The 26,412-nt window shown below is 47.0% G+C and overlaps 1 protein-coding gene across 9 annotated transcripts in view; it reads right to left on the minus strand.

Annotated features, from left to right (window-relative positions):
* ptprfa (protein tyrosine phosphatase receptor type Fa) overlaps positions 1 to 26,412 on the minus strand; it is a 220,305-nt gene that overhangs the window by 149,844 nt on the left and 44,049 nt on the right. For all 9 annotated transcript variants that reach the window (XM_076279000.1, XM_076279001.1, XM_076279006.1 and 6 more), the window contains exon 2: positions 6,736 to 6,927. In XM_076279000.1, the coding sequence (XP_076135115.1) occupies positions 6,736 to 6,847 (112 nt within the window). In that variant the 5' untranslated portion in view covers positions 6,848 to 6,927. The remainder of the gene's footprint in view (positions 1 to 6,735; positions 6,928 to 26,412) is intronic.

Consider the following 26,412-nt stretch of genomic DNA (forward strand, 5'->3'; position numbering starts at 1 on the left):
GATAAAGAGAGAGAAAAGAAGAAGAAGTAGAAAATTCGGCTAATCCTTTAACGCGACTCATTCACTAAGCTCAAAGATCCACAAATGCAGTAATGCATTAGGCATTAGCAGGTCGCAAAGGGGGCCACATCACTCTCTTTGTCAAAATTAACCGGAATATGACACTCCATGCACGGCAGCCAACATGTCCACTCCACTATGACAGAAATCCATTTGCACACTGCAGAAACGAAATGTGCTGTGAAGCTCATAACATCTGAGACAATCCGACAATTGCTCTGATTTCTATCTGGATGTGTGTCTGTGTTTGACAAGATAGGCTTCTAAATGGCAAATAACTAATTTGGTTCTGTAAAGGTTAGCGGTTCTGGACCTTCACTGGCACGCACTGCATCAATTCTCTTTCAAAAGTGGTTCTGATATGCTCTCTCTCGCTCTCTCTCATGACAACTAAACCTGTCAACAATAATTACAGGATGAGCATTCAAATGCTAACCGGGGCCTCTGCTCTCTGCCTCTTTAGCACAGCATTCTGCTGCATGCTGGGGAGAAAGACAAAGCAAATACTGAGGGCTCATAGGGAGTTATTTAAAAAGCCCTCATATATGTTTGTATGTGGATATCTGGATATTCTTGGGATATGTCAATGTTACACAAAAGGAAAATAGAGGGAGGGAAGGAGGGAGAGAGAGAGAGAGAGAGAGAGAGAAATGAGTAAAGTGGTAGACAGGATGAAACGAGAGGGAGATAGAGAAATGTAGAGAGCGGTCTTCCTCGCAGTTTTGGAACAGGCGATCGTGTGCAGGGTGAGAGAGAGAAAGAAAATGGGGGAAAAAACCGTGGCTCATTTAGTTTCACTGCACAAACCTCAGGCTTCTAATACTTTAAAACCCGCCAGCTCCCAGAGTGTTGCTCACTGAAGTGGCTGACAGCACGCAGAAGGCATAAATTGTCAAGCACGTTTTCTATTCCTCCGGCTCAACAAGCCTCTGTGGCTCCCAGCAAGCCTGGATGGGGGTGTGGGGGGCAGTTGCTGGTGGGGTGGGGGGCAGTTGCTGGTGGGGGGGGGGTTAGGCAGATGGGTTAGTGGTGGTGAGAGGCCACATGACCAGAAGATGTTTGCGGAAAGAGATACGCGTGCCCAGAGGTTGGGGTCGGAGGGGGTCTCGGAGGGAGTGTGTGTATGTCTGTGTATGTGTGTGTTTCTTTCTGTGTGTGTACGGTAGGGGGGCATACCAAAAGCCTCAGAGTGGCTCCCAGTAGTGGGGCCAGGGCAACTCTTGGCTCATCTCCGGCATCATCACACACACACACACACACACACACACACACACACACACACACACACACACACACACACACACACACACACACACACACACACACACACACACACACACACACACACACACACACACACACACACAATGGATGGTTCTAAGGATTATCTGCCTGTTATGTGTGCCAATTAAGCCAGTAACTCTGGCCATGGTGGATGAGGCGTCACTGATCTGACGCTAAGATGCAAGGTGTATGTGTGTGTGTGTGTGTGCATGGTGGTGGTGTTCAATCAGAGGTGGAATGTTAACCCTGCGAGACTGAGCAACTGTTGAGCGAATTTGTTATTTTAATCTCCACAGCGCAGCACAGTGGTAAGAAGAAGACAATCAAATGAAATCCGTAACGTCAAATGATGCATTTCCCTCAGCCTAATGGGGATGCTATGCAAATTGACCACAAATGCAAACTGGCTGGGAGCTGACGCAAACAAGCTTGCACGGGATGTTCCTTGGGCATTTCCATGGTGGCATCGAGTGCTATTGAGTACCGAGATGTGGCATTACAAGCATAACAAGGAAAAGCCGCCCTCTACGTTACCTGCAGCTGGCTCAGTCGCTGTAGATACAGTTGCATTTCATTAAGAGAATCAATTTTCATCTACGTCAATTAGGCTGGGCGTCAATACACCGTAGACACCTAAACACAATCCAATATCCAGCCCCTCTGGGTGCAGAATTGCTTTACCATACTCACAAAAGCCACACATACTCTCATCCACTAGTCTACATTTCTAGCCTTTCAGCAACTTTAATTGCCTTGGTATTACTTATCAAAAGAAATTTGTTGTAATCACAAACCAATGCAAAAAAAGAACTGAGCACAAAAAAGGAAAAAAAAGTATTTCCATACAAAATGAAAAGAAAAGAACTGGAATTAAACAGGATGGGGCTCAAGCATTGACACAGGGAATCTCTACTACACCCTGCCTCCCCCCGCACCCACACTTTCCCCCTTTTCTCCCTTAAATCAAACACAGTGACAGGGCTTTGGCATGACCTTGTCCACAGATGGCCAGTCCTCCTGGGTACCGCAGTACTTAACTGGGTCAGGACCGAGCCTGGTGGGCCTCTGCAGCTCCCTCCCTGGGTCCCAGCGGACCAGCGCCAGAACGGGTGTCTGCCGGCTGCCTGACCATCACCCCCTTGTCTACAGCTCTCTCTCTCGGCTTCCACCACTCATAGTAATGCAGAGTGGATTCAGACAGATGTGTTTGGGGGGATGCACACTCACTCACACACCCCTAAATTATATAGTTTATATAGGGGTTCACAGTGGGCTCTCCCCGACTCGGCTGCAGATGAGGCGCTCGAATCTCCCCAAAGCCCTTTACTGTGGAGTGGAGAAGTACCAGGAAGCAGCAGGCTTAATCTTACATTAGCCAGTGCCACTCCTCTCTCCCTACATCCACTGCACGGGTAGGGCGGGGAGCGGCAGAGAGGGGAGTCGGGGAATGGGAAGAAGGGACGAATGCAACAAAAAGTATCAATCAGCGTGCGGTGAAGTATAAACCCAAGCAGTCTGTGGAAGGTCTGCATGCTAAAGCACCACCAGCGGTCATATTTGCTCTTATAAATAATACATTGTTCTTTCCCATTCTGTTTGCAGCCCCTGAAATTGCCTCCTACACAAGGCTGCGAGAAGAAGTACCACACAGACTTGAAAGGCAAGGAGCGGAGAAACAAAGGCGGGTGAGCGGGAGGGGAAAGAAAAAAAAAAAAGATTCTATTTTGCAGATCATCATGAGAACGCGAGCCAGGGGACTTGTGAGCACAAAGGCTTCACACAATTTGTCTGCGCCGTGACGCGGAAGAGCTCAAGCAGCTGGTGAGCACAGAAAATGTGTGTGTGTGTGTGTGTGTGTGTGTGTGTGTGTGTGTGTGTGTGTGGGGCTGGCGCTGGGTTTGGGGGCAACCGGGGGTGAGAGAGGCTGGGAAAAGAGAAGAGGGGTGGGAATCCACACTTTTGGGGACCAGAGAGCAGAGAGAGACTGTCTGGGATAGTCTCTGGTATTACAAGCAACAGTCATTTCAAAAGGAAAAAAAAACCTTGTTTCAGCGGTTGACACAGTGGTGAAAAAAAAAGAACATTATCCCCACATCCTGACCCAGGGCATGGTGAGAGGGGTAGAGGCTTTCACAATACTGTCTCCGTCTCTCTTTATAGGCCTTAGAAACCTGTAGAAGCCCGGTCGGCTGCATGCTGTTTAATAGCTAAGCTGGCTGGCAGGCTGTTCATGGGTAAGTTAATAATAAATCACTGGACGGCCGCACACGGGTTAGAGAGTAGGTGTTGGTGTTCTGGTGGTGCGTTACGACTCAAAGGGAGAGCGAGAGAGAGAACTCAAAGTCGAGTCTTTTTTTTTCCGTCAATGATTTTGGACTGCACCAAAGATTTCTTGGCAGGAATCTGCACTAGCCAGATGGCCCGTGGCTGCTAACTTCCAACACTGAAAATCTGTGCAGTTACAGAGAGAAGAGGAAAACTACACTATTGATGATACTCTTGAATAAACATGTCTAGTGCTACAATAGCTACAACTAACATTACTAGTATTACCACATTTAATTAAACTCAACTACCACTACTATAAACTAGTGGTAAAACTACTGCACAAATATTTACAAAATTACTACTGTACCAACAAAAAAATCTTCCACTCATACTACTAATAGTAACCACAACAACAATAACAACCTATCGTCTTGTGTACCTTGGCTGTTAATGTACTTCCACTGGATTAGTAACTTTATCCTCTGGCCATTACTGCGTAGAAGAATGTGTCAACCAATTTTCAAATCAAATCAACAGTGTAAGTGTAACCGGAAATTCCGAGTAGATTTCCTGCTGAAGGAATTACAGGAAGAGTATCATCATTCAGGGAACAGCATACATTCAAAGCACATCCCTCAACTACAAAGCTGGAATACCTCAAAAAAACTGCACCAAAACCTACTGTATGGGTTAAAGCTTAAGATAGGCTTAGCATTTCCCTTAACAATGACATTTCCGAAAATTACACTGCTGAAGCACTTGCACTCCACAAATGGCGTCAGTCCCACTAGATCCCCTGTCTGTGGACATACGGCGGACAATTAAAAGTGATATGCTTTACTGCCACCATAAAGCTGTGTTTTGGTAATAAGTTACTTGGTATTCGGGAGCATTATCCTCTATGGGGTTCAAGAGCCGCAGGTTCAATGAAAAAAGACCCAAGCTAATGTGACAGGAGCATTCTGCAAGCTGCTCCCTTTCTAGGGTGTAGGCAGGAATGAGCACAGTGCTGTTAAAAGGTACAAGAAAACAATTTCCTTAAGCTTTAGCTAGACTTTGCACAGCTCAAGTCTTCAATTGTGTTGACAACACATTTCTGACGTCTGGAAATGCAATCGAGCAGTGATCCATCAGTCCAATAAGGAGCAGGTTTTTTGGGGGGTGGGGGTTGGGCGGGCGGGTTGAGAAAATTCACTCAGCTTGACGCGCCACACTAACCTTCCAGGCAAGCACAAACATAAGCACAAGCCGAGCCCTGGCAGCACTGGCAGGAATTTCCATTTTCTGACTTATTAATTCTCTGCCATTATAAATCCGCCTAAATTTGACGTGAAGCATGTCATGTTCATTAGAGAGAGCTGCGCGTCCCCTTAGGACGACATTGAGTAATGAGTGCGTTGCTCGCAGCGCTTAATGTGGCCGGCATGGTAATGCCGAAAACAACACACAATTGATTACAGTTACTCTGCCGTGCATCTACTTCATGCCGGCTTTTCTGATTTTCGGAAAAAGTCATTTCCCCCCTTAATAGCCACACGCTAGCTAATGCCAGTCACCTCTCAGCCTTCATTCCACCTCCCTCCTCCAGACAACAAAACAAGTTTAGCCATAAATAGCGAGGGCTGAAAACACAGCTGTGCACAAAGGTACAACGGTGTGAGAGCTCTACACACTTGCATTGTTTGTTTTCTCAACAGTTGGAAGACTTGCATTCCTCTACAGCTTCCCCCAAGGCTGGCGGGCGGCTATAAAAGGGTAAGGTCCAACACATTGCAACTTGCCTTGCTCTCTCCCTCTCAATCTCTCTTGGCTACTACCACTGCCTTGAGACTTTGTATTGCAGAGCATTCCTTTCTCACTTTCCTCTGAGAAGAAGTAGGCATGCTTTTGCCATCTTCAAGCACAAACTACAAATTGAAACATAAAAAGAGCAATGCTTTCGTCCTTATTTTCTTACATGTTGGAGCGGACTGTGTTTAAAGTTGCCCTAGAGGGTATTCAGGGAAGCCGTGTTGGCGTGTCCTCCTGCTGGCCAGAGGCTTTTGCATGAGGGTTGTAAAGACAATCTTAAGAGTGCAGGGCCATTGTATTACCTGAATAGGACCCTTTTAAAATGGAGGAGGACCATAAAACTTGCATGGTGAAAAAAAAAAAAAAAACGCTCTCTCCAACGAAAGGCCTCGCGGAACAACAACAAAACAGACTGACACCGAGGGAAGTTAGAACACTCCCCGAGTACCAGAACATTCTTTAAAAACTTGTCGCTGAAAAAACACAGACAGTCTGCTGAACTCCACTTGCACCATACTGATATAGTCTAGAGAGACTACAGACAGGTATGCTAATAGGATTACCTAGTTTCATTTGTAATGGTTTGGGGGGGGGGGGGGGGGGTACCCAAATATGCTCTCCTATGTTGAACAAACCTTTTAAACTGATTTGTTGCTATTATGGAAGTAAACTCTACCAGTGAAATTTAAATAGCTATAAGCCCCCGTTTATTACCACTGCATGTGAACCGCAACATCTGCACCTAATCCACAATGCAAATACTTCAGTACAATAACTTATAATGATGGTTAAATTATTTATATGTAAATCTTAACCAACACCATCATACCACACCATGCGTTTGCGCATGCGTGCCTGCTTGCTTGTGTGAGTGAGTGAGAGAGAGAGAGAAAAAGAGAGAGAGAAGGAAAGAAAGAAAGAAAGAAATAAAGCTCAATCGAATTGAATTGAATTGAGAGAGAGGGAGAGAGAGAGAGAGAGAGAGAGAGAGAGAGAGAGAGAGAGAGAGAGAATGGAATCATGACTCATGTGCCTTGAAGTGATTTTGTCTATGCTTATTTTTTCCCCCAGCAAACTGTCAATGTCTCTCACTGTCTTTTTTGCCAGAAAGTACACTGACTACACCTGACTCAAACCTCTATACTGGGAACCTCCCACCGCAAACAACACCCCGCCATTAGATAATAAGGATCTATTTCAACCACAGCTAAACTCAGTGAATGGCACGTTTTTCTTTCAGTGTCAGGCCTTTTCTCTAGCTGTTGCTTTTCACGGTAGAGGTCAGTGATGGGAGATGATCTCAAGGCCATTGTAGCCATTAACGTTACTCACTGTCTGCGTGGGCCGGTCCCGTCGCCCAACCGAGCAACAGCAGCAGCAGCAGCGGGAGCAGCAAGGTGGGCCTCCTGGCCAGGGGAGCAGGCTGTCTGTGGCGCGGAACCATGGTGTGTGGTTGGCACTCGCTCTGTGGATCCCAAAGCTCCTGCTCGATGCCTGTGAGCTCACGCAATCATAGGGTGATACCTATAGAGAAAGGAGTAGGGAGACAATAAGCATGACTTTAAAAAGGACAACTTCTTCTTCATTCAAGAATGGGATTTTTTTGTATAATTTTCATAAACACCATTTGTTTTCGAAAATGGACAAAATGTTCTTAGCCTTCTTTGTATTTGTTCAGCAGTAGACCGATGTTTAAATGGATTGTAAACGATAATGTAGCCTATTTAGCAGGGGGATGTTAGCAATGACATACTTAGATATCATTGCTAAGTTTACTGTATGCGTTTATATTATGCATGTTCAAATATGTTGGTAACATAACGCGCATCCGTTAAAAAAAAAAAAAAACAATACTAATGGCAAACGTGCATTTCTTAATCAAAGTAACCCTACACCAACTTATCAGTACACAAGGCTAACATGAACAGGCCACATATTAACGTTAACGTTCCTGTCAGTAATAGCAGCATAGTAGGCTAATAAGCATACAATGAAATAAGATAATAATTAACTTAGGTTACTAAAAAGGATGTCAGGAGGGCTTACTCAAATGTGAAGCTGGCCTAACGTTTGAAGAGACAAGACTATTATTTACCTCTGCCCCAGCTATCTTGCTAAAACCAAACCAGTAATGGTGAATTAAATTGAGCCCCGTCGAAATAACCTCTTCTGAAGAACAATTTCGCCGCTTTACCACAGAAGAAATCAAACGTTTGTTGTCACACACTGTGACGCAGACGACAGAATTATGTTTTCTAGTCAGCTTTCTCACATCAGCACAACCTTCGTCCAAACTCTGCCTTCTCTGCATTCAACTACATTTCACCGTGGGTGGCAGTTTGAATTTAGCGCGAGCAGATCCCTTGTCTATCAGGTCACACTTGAGACAGACAGGGACAGCCTATTGCCCATTGTGTGCTGACAGTAATAGGCCTACACAAGTAGCCTGCAGGATTAGAATGCCATATTCCCACACCAATTATCTAAATGAGAAAAGTATACTGTAGTGTGTGCACTCACGTTTATTTGTTTTTGACAATGACATAGACTAATCTGAATCTCCTAAATAAATTCTGCTTCTGGTTAGATTGACTCATATGACATCACTGATAGACCCCCCCCCCCCCACACACCCAAAAAAAAAGCACAATGATGTAATTTAATTCATTAAGTAAAGTGTTACTTTCAGATCAAAACAAAACAGCAAGATAAGCAGAAATTGATCCCCTGAGGTTCTCACACTTGGTTACTTCAATAGAACCTTGAACTTTTACCCATAACCCCCAGTGCATCCAGACAACCAGTGAGACAAACCTGTTCCCCAGGGACCTGCTATAGTTAATATGCTAATAGCCAGTTAGGTAAAAGGCCTCCCCAGAGACCATCCAGTCCCCTGACTGTCGTATCATTAAGACAGTCACAGAGGCACACTGCTGATGATTAAGATGACGCCTGTTCTTATTAACCAAGATTGCTCATTGCCTGAGAGCCTTACCAAAGTCTCTGTGTAATTAATCATGCCGTGTGCTATGGAGAAAGACATCTGTTTCCTGAGACACAGACACAGTTTGGGCTGAGAGGGAGCCTAGAGACAAACACACATGGATCCACACGAGCAGCTGCCAGTTCGCTCTCGCATTCACCACACACTCAGTGCTGCCTGCCGCACACCCAGGGAGACGTAGGGCCTTTTCGCCTGCAGTGGAGTCACCACTCAGGGGAGAGACTACAACTCCCAGAAGGCCTTGTGCTAAAGTAACAAGCACCTTCCCGCCTGTGCAGCACTAGGGCCTGGCGGCGGGCGGGCAGGCAGGCGTAGCCAAATGTCAGGGCATTTTGTTGGCTCCTCAAATGGCCGCTCTCCAGAGACTGGGCTCGCTTGACTGCGGCTGGTAGAGGGAAATGACTCCTGCTTCAGCGCTCTCAATTCGTCCCAGGTTATTATGGAAAATCATGCACCTGGAACAGAGGGCCGCTCCCACCGCCTTCACTGATTCCTCATCAGGCCTGGCAGCACAAAGGCAAGGCAGGGCTGATCACAGCACAGACCCGGCAGCTCTCTGCTGCCTCAGTACACTCACAAATTACAGCAGACCGGGGCGATGTGGCACGGTACGGGCCACCACATGATTTCATTTTTATTATTATGTTTTTATTTTTTTATTTTCTTGTACTTGCTATTGGAGATTTTACCTCCATTTTCCCAGAAGCATAGGTGTGAGTTTTTCCATTTACATTCCTCATTTCTGTACGGTAATGGAGATGTTTACGGACACGTATCAACTCAAATGGAGAAAAAGGGTTTTGTTCCCCGTGTAGATAAGGTACACCAGTCAATACTTAAAAAAAAAATGTGTTCATGATTAAGCGAAAAGATCAGATCCTGCTCAGAAAGTGCTGAGAATTGAGTCTGCAGTACAACAACAATACAAAAACAATATAAATAACACATCTTCCCTCTGTGTAAAACATATGTACTCCTGAAGGAACAGAGTAGCATAAAGTCCCTGGGCAGGTAAGCTACTTCAGAGCTCAGAGAACAAATGGAAGTTTTAAAGTGGTGATGAGCACAGAAGGAATTGCTCCGGCGTGCTGTTCTCCCGCCGTAAGAAGATGAAGTGGAGCAGCGGAAAATGAAACAAAGAAGGCAGTTTTAAAAAAAATGTCTCTGTGCATCTACAGCGTTGCTGTACATCCTCCCTAATGTCTCTTGACGCTAGGGAGGATGTACGCCGTGCCACAGAGGGAGACAACAGGAGACGCACGTGTACAAGGAGAAAACACTCAGCAGAAGGCTTCAATTTGCTCCTCATCATCAGCTCAAGCCCAACATCAAGCTTAGCTCTGACTCTCTCTCTCTCTCTCTCACTCTCACTCTCTAGGCTTTGCCTGACTCATGCTACTGGCCTGTACTGTCCACTATTGATGGCACTATGAATGAAAATGCCTTTGTGTGAAATTCCTCTTTTTATAGTGCCATGCTTTCTTTGCGATAACTATGCGGTAAATTAGGTTTCATCACAATGCGGCGTCAACTAAGGCTATGAGCAGCAGCATACAGCAACCGCGCGAACCCATTGAACGGATGCCTGCTGTTACAGATCTGACAATGCGACTGTTGATGGAATAAACACAAGGTCACATGGTCTGTGCAACCTTTTCATATACCAGTCGGGTAGGATAAACACACTTTGTTCATACAGCACTCTAGACAATAATCCCAGACAGAAGTCTGTCAACAGGATGTTTGAGAGAATTAGAGGCTTTGAAGGAGATGATACACACACACACACACCCCCCACCCTGCCACAACTCCACTCCCTCACACACACCCACATATACCCTGTTGGGGCCAACACAAAAGCACACTCACTTTTCCACTACTTTCTAGATTTGATGTATAATCTTGCATAATCCTGTAATAGTGTGATTGCTACATGTCTGCCACCCTTGTTTTTTAGAGTGAAATGGGGGGGTGGGGTGGGGGTAGGCGGTGGTTGGGGTTAGAACAGGCCAGAGATGTCAACAATATGCCCACAAAAATGAACCATACTGACTCTGTCTGATGCAGTTCATTCTCTTAACACACTGGGAGCAGGACACTGGTTGAACCCCCATTGAATTTGAATTAATAATGCATCTCATTTTTCAATTTCATCAGCACTCACCAGGTGTTGTCTGTTTAATACCTGGCCACTGATAGCCTGAGACATATTCAATTAAGTAAATTAAATAATACATCAGATATGAGGGGATAGGGGAGCCTCAAAAGCACCTTTTATGAAAGTGACTATTCCATCCTGTCAATATTATTTAAAAGGCTATCATTATTATTCATTCTATTCAAATCCCTGAAACGGGGTTAATGTGGATATCAGGAATTATTATCTTACATGGCTTAAGGCAAATTGAATGAAACATTTACCTGGAGTGGGGGGGAATCTCAGAGATACTAAAAAAAAGGCCCACTCAAAGCTCTTTCAGCTCAAACCTCTCCCCCACTTTTTCTTTCCCTTTGACTCTCTCGTCCTGTCACATATGGGCAAATAGATGACCTCTGAGGATGACCAAACTATGACATTCAGAGGCAAAAGGGAAGAATGGTCTGTTCAGAAAAGCTGACAAGAAAGATGATAAAATACATATATATAAGATCAACAGTTTCCATTCATAAGCCCACACTGAATAATGCATATTCGATCTCACTTTTATGGTGGCATTGCACATTCATTACCCTATGGTGGGTGACAGACATAAATTACAAATCCACACACACCATATGCCACCCTGACGGAGAGCTCATAGCTCTTGACTTCTGCTACCATTTTGACTTCGTGTGAAGTTAAACTCCGTCTAAGCACATCAACCACGCGTGCATCAACACCCGGGTGGCACCCTGGCCGTGCTGTGGGCCCATTAGCGCATAGATTCTCCATGGGAGAAGGGGGGGGGTGGGGGGGTGGTTGATGGGCAACTGGAGTGAGAGTGAGAGAGAGAGAGAGAGAGTGTGTCAGAGTCAAAGTCAAACGTGTTTACGGACAGCGACTCTTCTGCCGCCTGTGTTGTTGCCACTGTTGCTGCCGCCGGAGTGCTATCTTCTCCCAGCAGACGCGGCGCACAGAGGCAGATCGTCTCCTCCTGGAGGAGGTAACCTCCCAGGGCTCGGCTCATGTAGTTATCTGCTCCCTCATCCCCAACGTCCCTGGAGGAAGGAGATGCAGGACAAACCAGCTCACAGGGGGAGGGGAGATCTGTGTCTGTGTGTGTGTGTGTGTGTGTGTGTGTATGTGTAAATCTGTGTGTGCATGTTTTTGTGTATGCGTTTCTGTGTGGGGGGGGGTATTTGTGTATGACACAGGGGTGTGTGTGTATTTGTGTATGACACAGGGGTGTGTGCGTATGTGTGTGTGTGTCAAACAGCAGGGGGACAAGGATATGTGTGAGCCTATACACTTGTGTGTTTTTGTGTATGTACACGTGTGTGTGTGTGTGTGTGTGTGTGTGTGTGTGTGTGTGTGTGTGTGTGTGTGTGTTACGAGGGTGGGAGGTTAGGGAGGGAGAGGCTGTGCTATCATCGCATCCTTGGTCTGTTCCGCGCCGCACGGCGCCCTACCACTAAATTCCATTAAGAAGAGCGCCACACATCAGACCAGGTGACAGCGGGACGCTGCCGCGGCGACAACTCGATGGGATCCCTGTCTGCTTTCATGGGCCTCGCCGTCCGCCGACACTATCTGCACATGTTGTGACACCGACATGCTAACAAACACTAATGTCAGCCACCTCAGCGATTTGGTGGGGGCCAGGCATGGGAGGCCGACCAGGGTTTAGAGCTGACAAGCTGAAGCATCGACTCTGATTATCCCTCAGCCACTTCAAATAAGAAATGTCCACAGGCCAAGAAAGACAGCGGGGGGAAAATACAGTGAGGAAATGCCTTCATCAAATCAAGTCATATCTTGTGGGGACGCCATTGATGTAGGGTTGCTTTAGAGATTCCGTCTATAGAGAGGTCTGGTCAATGGGACTGAAGAGCATTACAAAGCCTCAAGGACAACGCACCTCATTATAAAACATGAGGACTGGGGGGGGGGGGGGGGGGGGTAGTTAGAGGGGGGATTATATGCCTATGGCAGCAGACATAGAGGTGAGAATCAGATGTTGACCTTGACATGATTTAAGAGCCCCGGACCAAGCACAAGCCACATTCATCTTCAAAGGTTTAAAAGGAGCTTTTAACTCACTCTTTGGAACAAGGAGAGGAATCTCAGGCCAGATGATAAACCGAATATTTTGGACTCCCTTCTGCTCTTGTCTCGCTCCCTCGCTCTTTTTAAACAAGAAGCCACTGTGGCGTGATAGCGCTAGCTGGATTATACTGTACTGTATGTCCATGGGGAAGCGTGAGAGTAAGGCTCGCTTAAGCACTTCCAATACCGCAGTGGCTAATTACCCCAGTGTTAGCGATGAAAGTGGTGTGTGTGTGTGTATGTGTGTGTGTGTATATGTGTGTGTATGTATGTATAATATGTGTGTGTGTGTGTATGTATAATATGTGTGTGTGTGTGTGTGTGTGTGTGTGTGTGAGTGAGAGTAGGGTGGTGGTGGTGGGCTTGATGATAGCAGCCCCAAGAGTTACCTAAAATATTACAGGCGCAAAGCGAGCGGCCCCACAGGACATGCTATCGCAACGCGCGCCGCTGAACGGTCATAAAAGATTTATGAAATAACTTTGCCCCCAAGTGCAAACTATCAGCACTGGAGTTAATGGTGCGATTATACTAATAAGGGCAAAAAGAGGAGAGAAAAGGAGAGAGCAAGGGGTGGGGGGGGGAACAACACGCGATGACCGAGGAGTACAGAGCAGAAAGAAAGGGGGGAAGTCAGAGAGAAAAAAGAGGGAAGTCACGAGGGGGATGTGGGGGTTGGGATGTCGGGGGGGGGCACAGCGGGACATCATTAAGACCCCACAGGTGATCCGCTCTACGCCATTGCCACTGATCCGGCTATCCACTTCCTCTATTGTCTGAGCTGTCACAGCTGGTTGCGTGACTGGTTTGATCTCTTCCTTTTCATGGAGTCCAGCTGGGCAGCACCACACTGGATCAATATCTCTCTTAACAATCCCTATGCACCCCCACCCCCCTCCCGCCCTCCTCCTGCCCTCCTCCTCAGACACAGGGAAGAGCTAAGGTATGACAAGGACTTGCTCAGCAAAGGAGATTCTGTCTTCAGGCATCACAAACAGTAACGGTGATTTCTTATCAAATGGCTTTAAGAGTGAGTATACTGTAGCTTAGCAAGTGCTCCCATGGCATCACCACTGAATTCATTACATTACATGACACAGACAAAGTGTTACAGTATTTGGTTTGGTCTAAACCAATTTGACCTTGACATCACAAAACACACACTCTCACACACACACACACACACAGCTAGTGACCAAACCTATTGTGCACGTATCGTTTGACCAACGTGACCAGCGCCTGTGCTTTGGGCCTGTCACTCACGATGTATTCCACAGCTGCCTCTCCATGTTAGAGGAGGAGAACCCTGAACTGTGACATTTCAGCGGCTCCCATCACTGTCATTTTAAATCCTATCACAACAAGTCTGTTCCTCATATGAGCTAAGGGACCTGGGGACCGCGTGTTTAATAATGCTTAATAGCAGCCGTTAAATCAACAAGGTTTGGTGATTTATTTTTTACTCCGTTATGCAGCTTCAGGTTCCTATTTACTGTCAAAGGCTGAAATTAGGAATAACATGCTTTGCAGGCGTTTGTTTGGTGGTAAACATTTGCTTAAGAAACTAATTAGCAGCAATTAATCACTTGTTCAGCCTCTGCAGTGGCTTACTAGCATGTTTTCCTGTCATGTACCTTGTCAGTCGAATATGATGGCTGCTACTTCATCGATGATAATATCTTTTTCAAGAGAAAAAAAAAGGTGCTCTAATAATCTTGCAGCAAAGGCAAGGGCATAAATATTTAAATAACCCACTAGAAATTGAAGGTGGGGAATAATTTATCAGGAATCAAATGCAAGGGCTGGAAAAAAATAGGTAATGGAGAGTGCAAAGTAGCTGTCAAGCAAGTAATGAGCAAAATTAAACAAGGGAAAATGATCCACGAAGGCCCAGCTCTGGCAGCAGGGGATTGCTTCACAGTGCCATGACACGACACCATTTTGGCACGCGGAGTGGGTCACGGCAATGAGAACAAGCAAATGAGAAACAACTCACACAAGTCTTTGAATTTCACTCAACGCCAAAAAGAGTGGCAGACTGCTTTATTGGGCCAATACACATGTATCAGTGGAGTTCCCGTAAAGCTGCCTAGCTTCTCAAAGCATGCCAGGAGTGAAGGCGTGATTTACACCAGCACACACAATAATGAGTTAATGATTAGCCAAGGGTGACCCATCATTTTATACATGTGCCAAGGTGCAACTCAGACCCTGCGTTGATATACTACGCCTTATCCATGCAGTTCTACCACAGCCGATTGAGCCTGTAACTCTGGGAACTACATAAATTACATGCAACAACCCGATTTATAATCATCTCACGAGGATTACTCAAAGTCTACCAGTTTCCTCTGTTCAGACAACACAAATCACACACTGAGCGCAGAGCGCCTGCGTGGCACAATATTAACAGGAATGTTAAATGTTTTGCGGAGGACTTTCTCAAGTGCTACACATCTTTCATTGCATCATCGACTCGTCGTCCATACTGGCAGATGTGCTGAGCCAGACTGTGTATAATGGGCTGTCACACACACACACACACACACACACACACACACACACACACACACACACACACACACACACACACACACACACACACACACACACACACACACACACACACACACACACACACACACACACACACACACACACACACACACACACACACACACACAATACTGAGGATACAGGAGATGGATAACTGATTGTGCACCAGAGTGGACAAATAAGGATTTCTGTTGACGCCTAAAACCATCCCATTTCCTCCAACCATTTCGGCTCTTATGGTCCAGTGGTTAGGGAAATTACGGGACAGGGGCATGGGAGAGTTTTTCGGTTCCAAATGGGATATTCTCTTGTCCCCATGGGGAACGACACCAAACTTCAATTACACTGGTGAAGAGTGTGTGGCGGTACTGCCACTGACCCCTGTGCTGACCTTCTCCATTGCTCGATGTGGGGACAGAAAGCTCGGTCAGGTCCAACTGAGAAAGTTGAGCCCAAAACAAACCCAGCACAGCACAGCGTACACTGTTGTTTTTTTTAGCTTTCTACAAGCCTGTGGTCCTTGTTTGCATTAGTATAAATGTAAAGTCATTTTAAGGCCGCAACACACACACATCAAATACTTTTTTGCGTTCGGTCTACAGTGCAAACCCGAGTCAAGCAATTCTCTACAGAAGAAAATAGTCCATGTGGCCAACACTGTGAGGAGACTACAGAAGGAGGACACAGAAAACAGAAGGGCCCTTTCTTCCTGATCGTTAATGCGTTTATTCAGTGAGGAAGGGGTCACAGCATTGATTATTGGACGGCCATAATATTTAATTTCATTGACCACACTTACGGAGGTCCTTTGAGAGCTTAATTTTATATGATGTGTGTTCATCAGATGATTCTGACAGCCCCCATTAATTAAATGGCCTAGATCAATGTCCCAAAGTGATTGGAAAATCAAAATGCCCCTTTTTGAGCATTATGGGCTCCCTGCTGCTCTCCTGTGATGTGTGTGTCCCTTAACATTTATCACTGAGGTCATTTCCTTTTTAAATCACCCTCATGCGTTTGTGTAGTCACTCCAAAATGGACTTCTTTCATTGGTTTAGAAGGCTGCAAATAGGCTTGCTTACCAGCAAAACGACAACCGCAGAGGAGTCCAGATTGTTTACACTGCCATCAACATAACAATGTAATCAATTTGTATAGCTGCTGTAAATCCTCTGGCCTAGTATGCTCCATTGGCCACCGCGAGTCTCGCTTAAACACTCGCGGTGGGTGAGAAATTATTGTCAGGTGGGGAGAGAAAGAGACATCCCTAATGGCTGTTGTCGTCTGCTTATGCTGATTGTCAAGTGCTTGTCTCCTTGTGTTTCTCCTTATAAAAGCCCAAACAATAAATCACAGCTGAGGAATCTCTTGTACCCACTTTGTCTTTGTGGCTTTATATTCAGCGTTGAGTAGTTTGAATGGACAAAATGGTTCTCACCTGCATTATATAAAACCACACAAGACAAACAATGACTCACAATCCTGATCACTGATATAATCTGAAAAATCTCTCTCCGTTTTGAAATAATATGGAACGCAGAATAATTTATTAAAATGACTGTAATACAATATTACAAAACAATGACACAATCATATTCACAGATATTTGGTTTGGTACATTAGCTCTGTTAACAGATCCAAAAGATATAGCCTGTGGGTCACTGGCCATTGTTCTGATCTGACAGTTGTTCTTTATTGCTTTATGCATAGTGTAATGACTTTAAAAAATATCAACCATCTCAAGTTTAGCCATCTGTGATGCTTGGAACAATGACCCCAAGGTACTGAAGCATATAAGCTCATTCCCTGTCTTCTCTAATAACTAACTCAGAGTAATTACAAGTTATGTTTGACAGCATGTCTGGAGACTGAAAATAAAATGAAACCCAGACTAACCTTCATAATCAAATCTGGGTTTAAAATAAACTCAACATTTGTTCAATCTCAGATTAGGGCCAAAGCCAGGCACAAAATTAAACAATAAGCCCAGAGAGGCCGTAGGTTACACTGATTTTAGAACAGCTAAGGTGCGTTGTTAGGCACGATAAATAAAATGATAAAATGATAAAATAAAGGCATAGCATCGAGAAATGTAACAATTTATTCATAGATAATCATTCTTCCGCCAAGAAATATATTTCCTCTATCAGAATGGTTGCCAAGCAACTTCGGGACGCAGCTACTCTAACTTTTGTATCGAGTTGTGGTAGCGCAGTAATATAGAACGAAATGCGGTCAAGTTTAGGCTATGTTTGTCCTGGATTTTACAACGACATTGAACGCAATTCAGCGAATCATAATCAAGAAACTATCCTTTTTAGAATCATGAATTAAAAGTAAGAAGTACAGGCACTCATTTTTTATTTTATTAGTAAATAAAATAAATCTTAATCAAGTCTTGACGTTAACATATCTGTGAGTTCACAGATATTTAGTAGATGTTAAAACATATCCATAGATTAGGCAGATGGCACAAAAACCAGACCACTGCCACTCGTGAGAACCTGTCACTGGCTAACAGGGACTACAAAGATTCACAGCCGGAGCATTTCGGCAGAGGAGCGACGCCAATCTATCACCAATTTCGTTTCAAGGGGCGTGCTGTCGGTCCAGCACCCCTGGGGGAGTGGATCAGCCAGCCTCCCCCTCCATCACGGCTGGTGCCGAGTCGGGGTTACTGCCACCACCCGTCTCCCCCGGACGTTCTGTTCCGTCCGCCGCCCCTTTGATCAAGGCGAAGGGGTGGCATCCATCATACCGAGAGCTGTCAGCAAGCCACGGGGTTCAGAGCCTTTCCTTCCCTCTTTCGCTTCCCTCTCTCGCTTCCCTATTTCGCTCCCTGCCGCCACCCCCCAACCCCTGCCCCATCTACCCCCACCCCCAAGAAGCCAACTGACAGCCTGCTACCCCAACCGCCAGACACCCTACAGGAGGCCGTGCTGCTGTGCACAGAAGCCTAAAGAAACTAGACACTAGACAGCATCTCTCCCCGGCCTACTGCCGCACTGCCAGCGGGGCTGTGCGCTCGGCTACACCCACCCACACACACACACACACACATGCACACGGTGCTAGGAGTAGTGACTACATCACATTGCATTATATCACAGCTCAGCACGCCACATAGCCTAGCACGGCCATGTTTGCGGTTTGTGTCAGTGTGTGTGTGTGTGTGTTTCACAGCAGAGTTTTACCATGAACATTTATGGGCTCCCATATGGAGGAGGAAGTGGAGAATCGAGAAGGAGGAGGAAGAGGAAGGGGTGGAGGGTAACAACATGGGAAGGAGAGGAGAGACATGGGGGCTGACTTTATGAGTCAGAGGAGCTCATAAATCACCTCGTAACAATGAGGTCAGCGACCACAGCAGATCGGCCCTGCGGGAGCTCTGCGCTTAAGTCACGTCCCATCGAAGAGGGGCGGCCCCTCGTGTCCCCCGCCAGTGTAATAATTGGGCAGGAAAGAGATTTTTCTACTGAGTTTTTTCCTTCCCAATCCATCTTGCCCTCTTCATACCTTCATCTCTCTCTGTCTCTTAAGTCTCTCCTTCTCTCTCTCTCTTGCTAATTCATGTGCTCGCTCTCTGTCTGTGTGTGTGTGTGTGTGTGTGTGTGTGTGTGTGTGTGTGTGTGTGTCCTAAAGGTAGACACATAGCAGGAGAGCTGCAAAAGGTGGCAGACGGGGTAGCAGCTATTGAAACACAGACGCACTCTGGGATAGCACACAAGAGGGAGAGAGAGACATCAACTTCACCCCCTCTCCAAACACACACATACAAACGCGCACACACACAGACACACACAGACACACACAGACACACACAGACACACACTTACTCTGACACTGCCGCAGATATACTTACAGAGTCAATGATGCCTACAAGGCATTTTTCACTTGGTGGAACACTCTGCCCCTGAATAGGAATTAATTATGGGGAGGGCTTTCAAAGATGGCTTGCATTAAAATCTCTCTATTGACAACAAGAGCAATTATGATGGCGGTGCTCTGAAGAGAACACCATTGTAATCCAGAGCAATGCCATCACTCTCTTTCTTCCCTGCGATTGATTGAGGAGTGGACGGCTTCTCAACAATAACACCGGGGTCTGAGTTGAGGTGAATCAAGAACAAACGGCTGAAATGACGGCCACACAGACGCTGAGAAGGCGCCGCTAATGCGGACATTGTCTTCTCGGAAAAGTGCTTTCTCTTTTTCGAGGGGGGAGGCGGTGGTGGTGGCGGTGGATGCAGCGGCGGTGGTGGTGGTGGTGGTGGCGGTGGATGCAGCGGCGGTGGTGGTGATGGTGCACAATGAAGTTGCCGTGCACAGCTCTAGTGTTTGATAGCGAGAGCCTGGCTGGCTGTGATACTGCGAAAGCTTAGGGCCATCTACAGCGCTGCCTGTGATGTGAGCACGAAAATAACCACAGAACAACGAGAATGGATGCTGAAGAGAGACAGACAAATAGAAAGAGAGAGAGAGAGAGAGAGAGAGAGAGAGAGAAGGAGAGGAAGGGAGATACAGGAGAGAAAAAAAACTTCTGTCAATTAAGAGACCACTTTAGGACACAGTAAATCTGCCTCAAAGAGTCATCACTGTACAGAATTAGTTGAGGACTTGTTATGATAACTGTGGGAGTGTGGAAGAGGTCAAATTTAATATGAAAAGACACAGACCTCGGAGAGGAAACTAAGAAGCCGGAATCGGATTCCATTATTAAACCAGTGCACTTCTTCCCCAACTGCAGAAACCTCTGACATAATCAGGGCTTAAGTGCATGTCCAAATATTCTACTAAGCTACTGGAATTGGTCGGTGACAGTGGCCTGCTATTGGAAAAGGCCACCCTGCTAGAATATTATATCAATGATCTCAAAAAGAAGCAAAAGAGTACTAGCCTCAGCTGATACAAGCCACACACATATACACAGACTCTGGCAATACAGTGTTGACGTACAGTTTTTTAGTGTGTGAGAGGTTGTCTCAAACATATCAATCATATAAATATCACCCAGCAAACAGTAACACCTGCTCTACACAGCGCACATCCTCCTGGCTGGCCATCATGAACTACACGCTGCATAACCCTCTGTCGGCCCAAAGCTCGTGGACATGCATAATCTTAAGCGCTGGACTGAGAGACAAGCGCTGACCTCAAGAAGAGGCCAGAGAAGACTCCAATTTGCTCAGCTACACATGAGTAGTCAGGAGGGCAGAGCAAATCTCACCATGGCAAACCAGCCTCCTGGCTTCTCTCTCTCTTTCCATCTCTCTCTTACTCCCTCTCTTTCCATCTCTCTCTTACTCCCTCTCTTTCCATCCCTCTCTTACTCCCTTTCTTTTCATCCCTCTCTTACTCTCTCTCTTCCCATCCCTCTCTTACTCCCTCTCTTTCTATCCCTCTCTTACACTCTCTCTTTCCATCCCTCTCTTCCTCTCTTTCTATCCCTCTCTTTCTATCCCTCTTTCCATCCCTGTCTTACTCTCTCTCTCTGTCACTCTCTTCTCTTTCCTTCTGCCTTGCTGTCCTCTTTCTTAACTCTCTCTGTCTCGCTCTCCTTCTCTTGATCCCACTCTCTGTCACTCTTTCTCCCCCCCCGCCCCTTCTCTCCCTCTATCTCTCCCTCTCCCTCTCGGCGTCAGCTACCCAGTGTCAGGATTAACAGAGGTGCCGAGAGGGGAGAGAGAGTTAATCGATACGCCGCTGAAAAGGTGCCGCTACGCTACACTGATGAGCTCCAGGGCCAAGGCCTCACACACCCTTCTGAGAGAGCTCTGTGATGGCTGTGGCCGGCCTTAATCCCACACCCCCACCCACCACCCCTGACTCATAATGCAGTGCCAGAGCGAATCCGGCTTCATTAGCCTGCACCGCACCACACTGCAACAACAACTACTCAATACACCACACAAAACCACGCAGCTCAACCACGCCATGCACCCTCATCACATCACACCGCACTATAACCACTCCATACAACACACACACACACAACACTGCACTATAACCACTCCATACAACACACACACACACACACACACACACACACACACACACACACACACACAACACCGCACTATAACCACTCCATACAACACACACACACACACCGCACTATAACCACTCCATACCACACACACACACACACACACACACACACACACACACACACACACACCACACCGCACTATAACCACTCCATACCACACACACACACACAAACACACACACACACACCACACCGCACTATAACCACTCCATACAACACACACACACACACACACACACACACACACACACACGCACCACACTATAACCACTCCATAAAACAAACACACACCAAACCGCACTATAACCACTCCATACAACACACACACATACAACCCCGCACTATAACCACTCCATACAACACACACCGCACTATAACCACTCCATACAACACACACCGCACTATAACCACTCCATACAACACACACCGCACTACAACCACTCCATACAACACACACACACACACACACACACACACACACACACACACACACACCGCACTACTAACCAGTCCATACTGCTAACATAGATCACACACACACACACACACACACACCGCACTACTAACCAGTCCATACTGCTCACACACACACACACACACACACACACCACACCGCACTTTAACCACTCCATACCACACACACACACACACACACACACACACGCGCACACACACACACCACACCGCACTATAACCACTCCATACAACACACACACACACACCACCCCGCACTATAACCACTCCATACAACACACACCGCACTATAACCACTCCATACAACACACACACACACACACACCACACCGCACTATAACCACTCCATACAACACACACCGCACTATAACCACTCCATACAACACACAACGCACTATAACCACTCCATACAACACACACCGCACTATAACCACTCCATACAACACACACCACACTATAACTACTCCATACAACACACACACCGCACTTTAACCACTCCATACAACACACACAGTCCAGGCTCCTCTGCACTGTGCTCCTCACAGGCCTGAGTTTAAAGTCCAGGCAGATAAGAGGTGAAGTCATGCCCACTGGAGTGAACGATGACACGTCCGTCACGATTACCAGCCTGCAGAGCGGCCAAGGCTGCCGTTTACAATGCTGTTTTTACACCGACATCTTTACTGATTTGGTTACCGCAGCTCGGCTCCATTATGTCATTGTATTAGCGTCGGCTTCTTAGCCAACAAGCAAATAAGATTTAATTCTCTAAACTAGTTGGAATTTGTCCACCGGAATAAAAGCTGAGCTCACACATCCGTCACGACTGCCACGACTGCCACGACTGCCATTTATGAACTGACATCTTACCTGATTTGGGTTAGCGCCATCCCACTGATCATGCCAATACTGTGTTAGTACCGAAGTATTGGTCAAGAAGAATGTGCTTCTCAAGGCACAGGTCTGACTTTGCCATCTGTGGCAGGTTTAGGGCTTCTGGGGATATTGTGCTGGCATGGGATTGTTCTCCACACTCGAGGAGTGAACCATTTCTGCTTTCCCACCAGTTCTCACTCACACGCACAATTTTCTGCATCTCACTGACAACCCTCTTCCAAATGTTCGCAGGCACGCTTTATCTGAGGCGAAGACTCCCAGACTATCAGTTACCGGGAGCGCACAAAGCAATGTTCTGCTGCAGATTCTATAGCTACTGGCCGACACCCTTCATCCTCCTCCAAAGCCCTTTTGTCTGCCTCCTTCTCTTCTTTACTCTTCTCTACTCCTCCCTTCTCTTCTCTTCTCCTCTCGTGCAAAAAAAAACATCCCAGCACTGCCTCTCCTCTTCCCCCTCACCCCCCCCCTCTCCTCTTCCCCCTCACCCCCCCCTCTCCTCTTCCTCCTCACTCCCGCTCTGCTCTGCTCTCTCCTTTTCCTCTTCCTCCTCACCCCCCCTCTCCTCTTCCTCCTCACACCCCCTCTCCTCTTCCTCACCCCCCCTCTCCTCTTCACCCCCCCCTCTCCTCTTCCTCACCCCCCCTCTCCTCTTCCTCCTCACCCCCCCTCTCCTCTTCCTCACCCCCCTCTCCTCTTCACCCCCCCTCTCCTTTTCCTCACCCCCCCTCTCCTCTTCCTCCTCACCCCCGCTCTACTCTCTCCTCTTCCTCCTGGAACACTCACGCAAGGGCAAGTGTGTGAACAGACATCAATTAAAACCAATGCGGCTGGGAGATGGATTTGAACATATGTACGCTGACGTGTGACTGGCAGATGTCCAGCTTATCAGCGGCTGCTAAGACAGACTCAAGCTGCTCGACTGGTCTACGCTTGCTTACACCCCCGAACGCTGCAGGGCCAGGTGAAACGAAAAAAAGGGAGAGAAAAAAAGAGAGGAGAGGAAGAGAAAAAAAAATGAAGGAGATGTGAAAGAAATGTAGGGCAGTCTGTCAGCTGGCTGTTCATGTGGAAACAGGAAGTGCCCTTCAAGATCCGTGACACATTAACGGCGGACGCAATGCGGGCTTGACACCATCGGTTGCCAATCATATCAATCATCTCATTTGCTGACATAGGTCTGACACCAACATTTTAATCAATTATGTTGAAAAATGACTCTCTTTCAGCTTAATTAATTCTCGCCAGGGGAAAAAATAAGGACTGCAGCAGTTGTGAAATCCAACTTTTCATGAACCAAGGGATTCCAGCTTACTAATCTGACATCTTAATGCCAGGAAGGAGACAGAATGATGAAACAATTTGAAAGAATCTTCTTTCATTAGACACGTAAAAGCCAACCATCTCAGCAATGATTCCGAGGTGCACCAAATTCGACTGTACTTGGATTCATTTTGCCCAGGCTGTGTTTGCCTTGTGATATTTTAGCATGTCTTGACTCTCTTGGCAGTTCGAGTAAAGTAGAGAGAGATTGTTTCTCCTTCACCCCAGGCCAAGCTCTCTATGGAGACCCAGCTTAGAGACAGCATGTGCCATAGCCACACAATAGTGAGAACGACGGCAGATGAGAGATTGGAAATGAGTCACCCTGTCACAAAATGCACTTCCTTCTCTCTCCCCTGATGATCTCTTCTCCTTGGTCTGCTGTTTCCATCCCCTTCTCTGTCTGCTTGTGTTCATTAAACACAAATAGGGCCTGAGATCCTGCGATATTTTTGTATGATAAAAAAAAGAAGGCAATTACCCAGGAAGAAGGTTTAGCGTCGCGGCACAAAGCCACTCCAAAAAAAAAAAGGGTGTGCTTTTAATCTGTCTCCACGGCAACCTCCACAGAGAGAGAAAGAGCCAGAGAAAGGGATGAAGAGAGATAGAGATCCCAAGGTTCTGGTCATCACCAGGTGGCCAACGACAGGAAATGTGTGTTTGTGTGTGTGTGTGTGTATGTGGGTGGGTGTGGGTGCGTGTGTGTGTGTGAGAGAGAGAGAGTGTGAGTATGTGCGTGCATGTCTTATCAATTATCTCCCATTTGCATGATGCAATGAATGCGCGTAAGGACTGTGTGAGGATTACATATAAATAGTACACACCTGTGTGTGTTTTTGCTCTTCGCCCGTTGTAGCAAACATGCTCCAACACGCCAAACAAGATCTCTCTGTGGAAACTTAACAGGTTCCCATATTTCAGAAAAGTGTGTCACACATCCGATTTCACTTGTGCTCCACACACAAAACAGACACGCACAAACACACACACGCACACGCACACGCACACACCTGCAGGGCAAAGAAGCGACATTCAAAGCAGGTAGCCAGGTCGGCTCCTCCTGCAGCACTGCGTGGATTTGTGTGGGTCAGGGTGTCTCTGCCTCTCTGCCACGATCGTGCCCTTTCGCAGGTGACATTTCCCGGAGCTGACAGCTGAGTGCAGGGGCCTGCTCCTCGTAAACAGCGTCTCAGTGCCGTGGCTGCTAATTCCACACGTCTTAAAGGGCCCACGTAGCATCCGACTCCAGGAGCTGGGGAGGGTGGTGCTAAAAGGCTGATTGACACGTCCCCCCCGCCTAAGCCCACGCCAACCCCCCACCCCCTCATCCGGCTTCAAGCACAAGGCCAAGCATCAGCCTGACAGCCCTCCATCAATGTGTCTGACGTGGCTGTCACGCAGCATATCCATCGCTTTGCATACTTAACAAATGCGCCCGTGTCTGCAATGGCTAGACTCTCTCTCTCTCGCTCCCTCTCTCTCTCTCTCTCTCTCTCTCTCTCTCTCTCTCTCTCTCTCTCTCTCCATCTTTCTCTATCTCTGTCTCCCGATCTCTCCATCTTTCTCTCAGCAGCCCACCACACAATGAAACGTGCTTCAGGAAGATAAACAGTCACAAGAGCAGTGACCTTTTGTTGGCCACATTAAGGAAACAAACACATTTTCCAACACACGCCCATGTGTGCTTATGCCTTCCCCTCCCCCATCCACTCACACACACACACACACACACACACACACACACACACACACACACACACACACACACACACACACACACACACACACACACACACACACACACACACACACACACACACACACACACGCACAAACGAATACACACCCAACTACCTCACAAACAGGCTTTACTAGAGCCAGGCCCTGACAATGGCTGTCTAAAGGTATAACTCCTGTCACAACACTCACACACACACACACACACACACACACGGGCCAGACTCCCACCCGTGCCTTTCCAGGGTGTGTCAGCACTCATCAGCCCCTCTGTAGCTCCCGGAGTGGGCATCCCACCAGCCCGGGACCCTACAGGTTGTCATGTCCAGTTAAGGCTTCAAAGTGACTTTCAGTCGCTCCTTCACATCGCCTGAGGAGGCCACGGCAAGAGAGGGAGTGACAGAGAGAGATGGAACGGAACGAGGGAGAGGGAGAGAGAGAGAGAGAGAATATGAAAGAGAGAGAGCATGAACATGAGGCAAAGAAAGGAGAGGAAAAAATGGCTTGGTGACGAGCAAGGCCACGGCAAGATAAGTCACCCATAAGGCAGATGAGCGTGACCTCCATCGGGTTTTTATCAACGCCACCGTCTGACAGCACGAGCGCACGCGCGCCAGCGAGGAGCGATGGCCGCCCGTCTCCGCGCGCTATTTGGCAGCTCTCTCTCTCGACAGACACTCTTAGTTATTTACACCCACGGACGACATCCCATTTCGGCTCGGGGAG

The sequence above is a fragment of the Alosa pseudoharengus genome, unplaced genomic scaffold (genome assembly GCF_046254945.1).
Source record: "Alosa pseudoharengus isolate Yale_2024_CS ecotype anadromous, Long Island Sound unplaced genomic scaffold, YU_APseudo_1.1 YU_APseudo_1.1_scf_11, whole genome shotgun sequence".
Lineage (NCBI taxonomy): Eukaryota > Metazoa > Chordata > Actinopteri > Clupeiformes > Clupeidae > Alosa > Alosa pseudoharengus.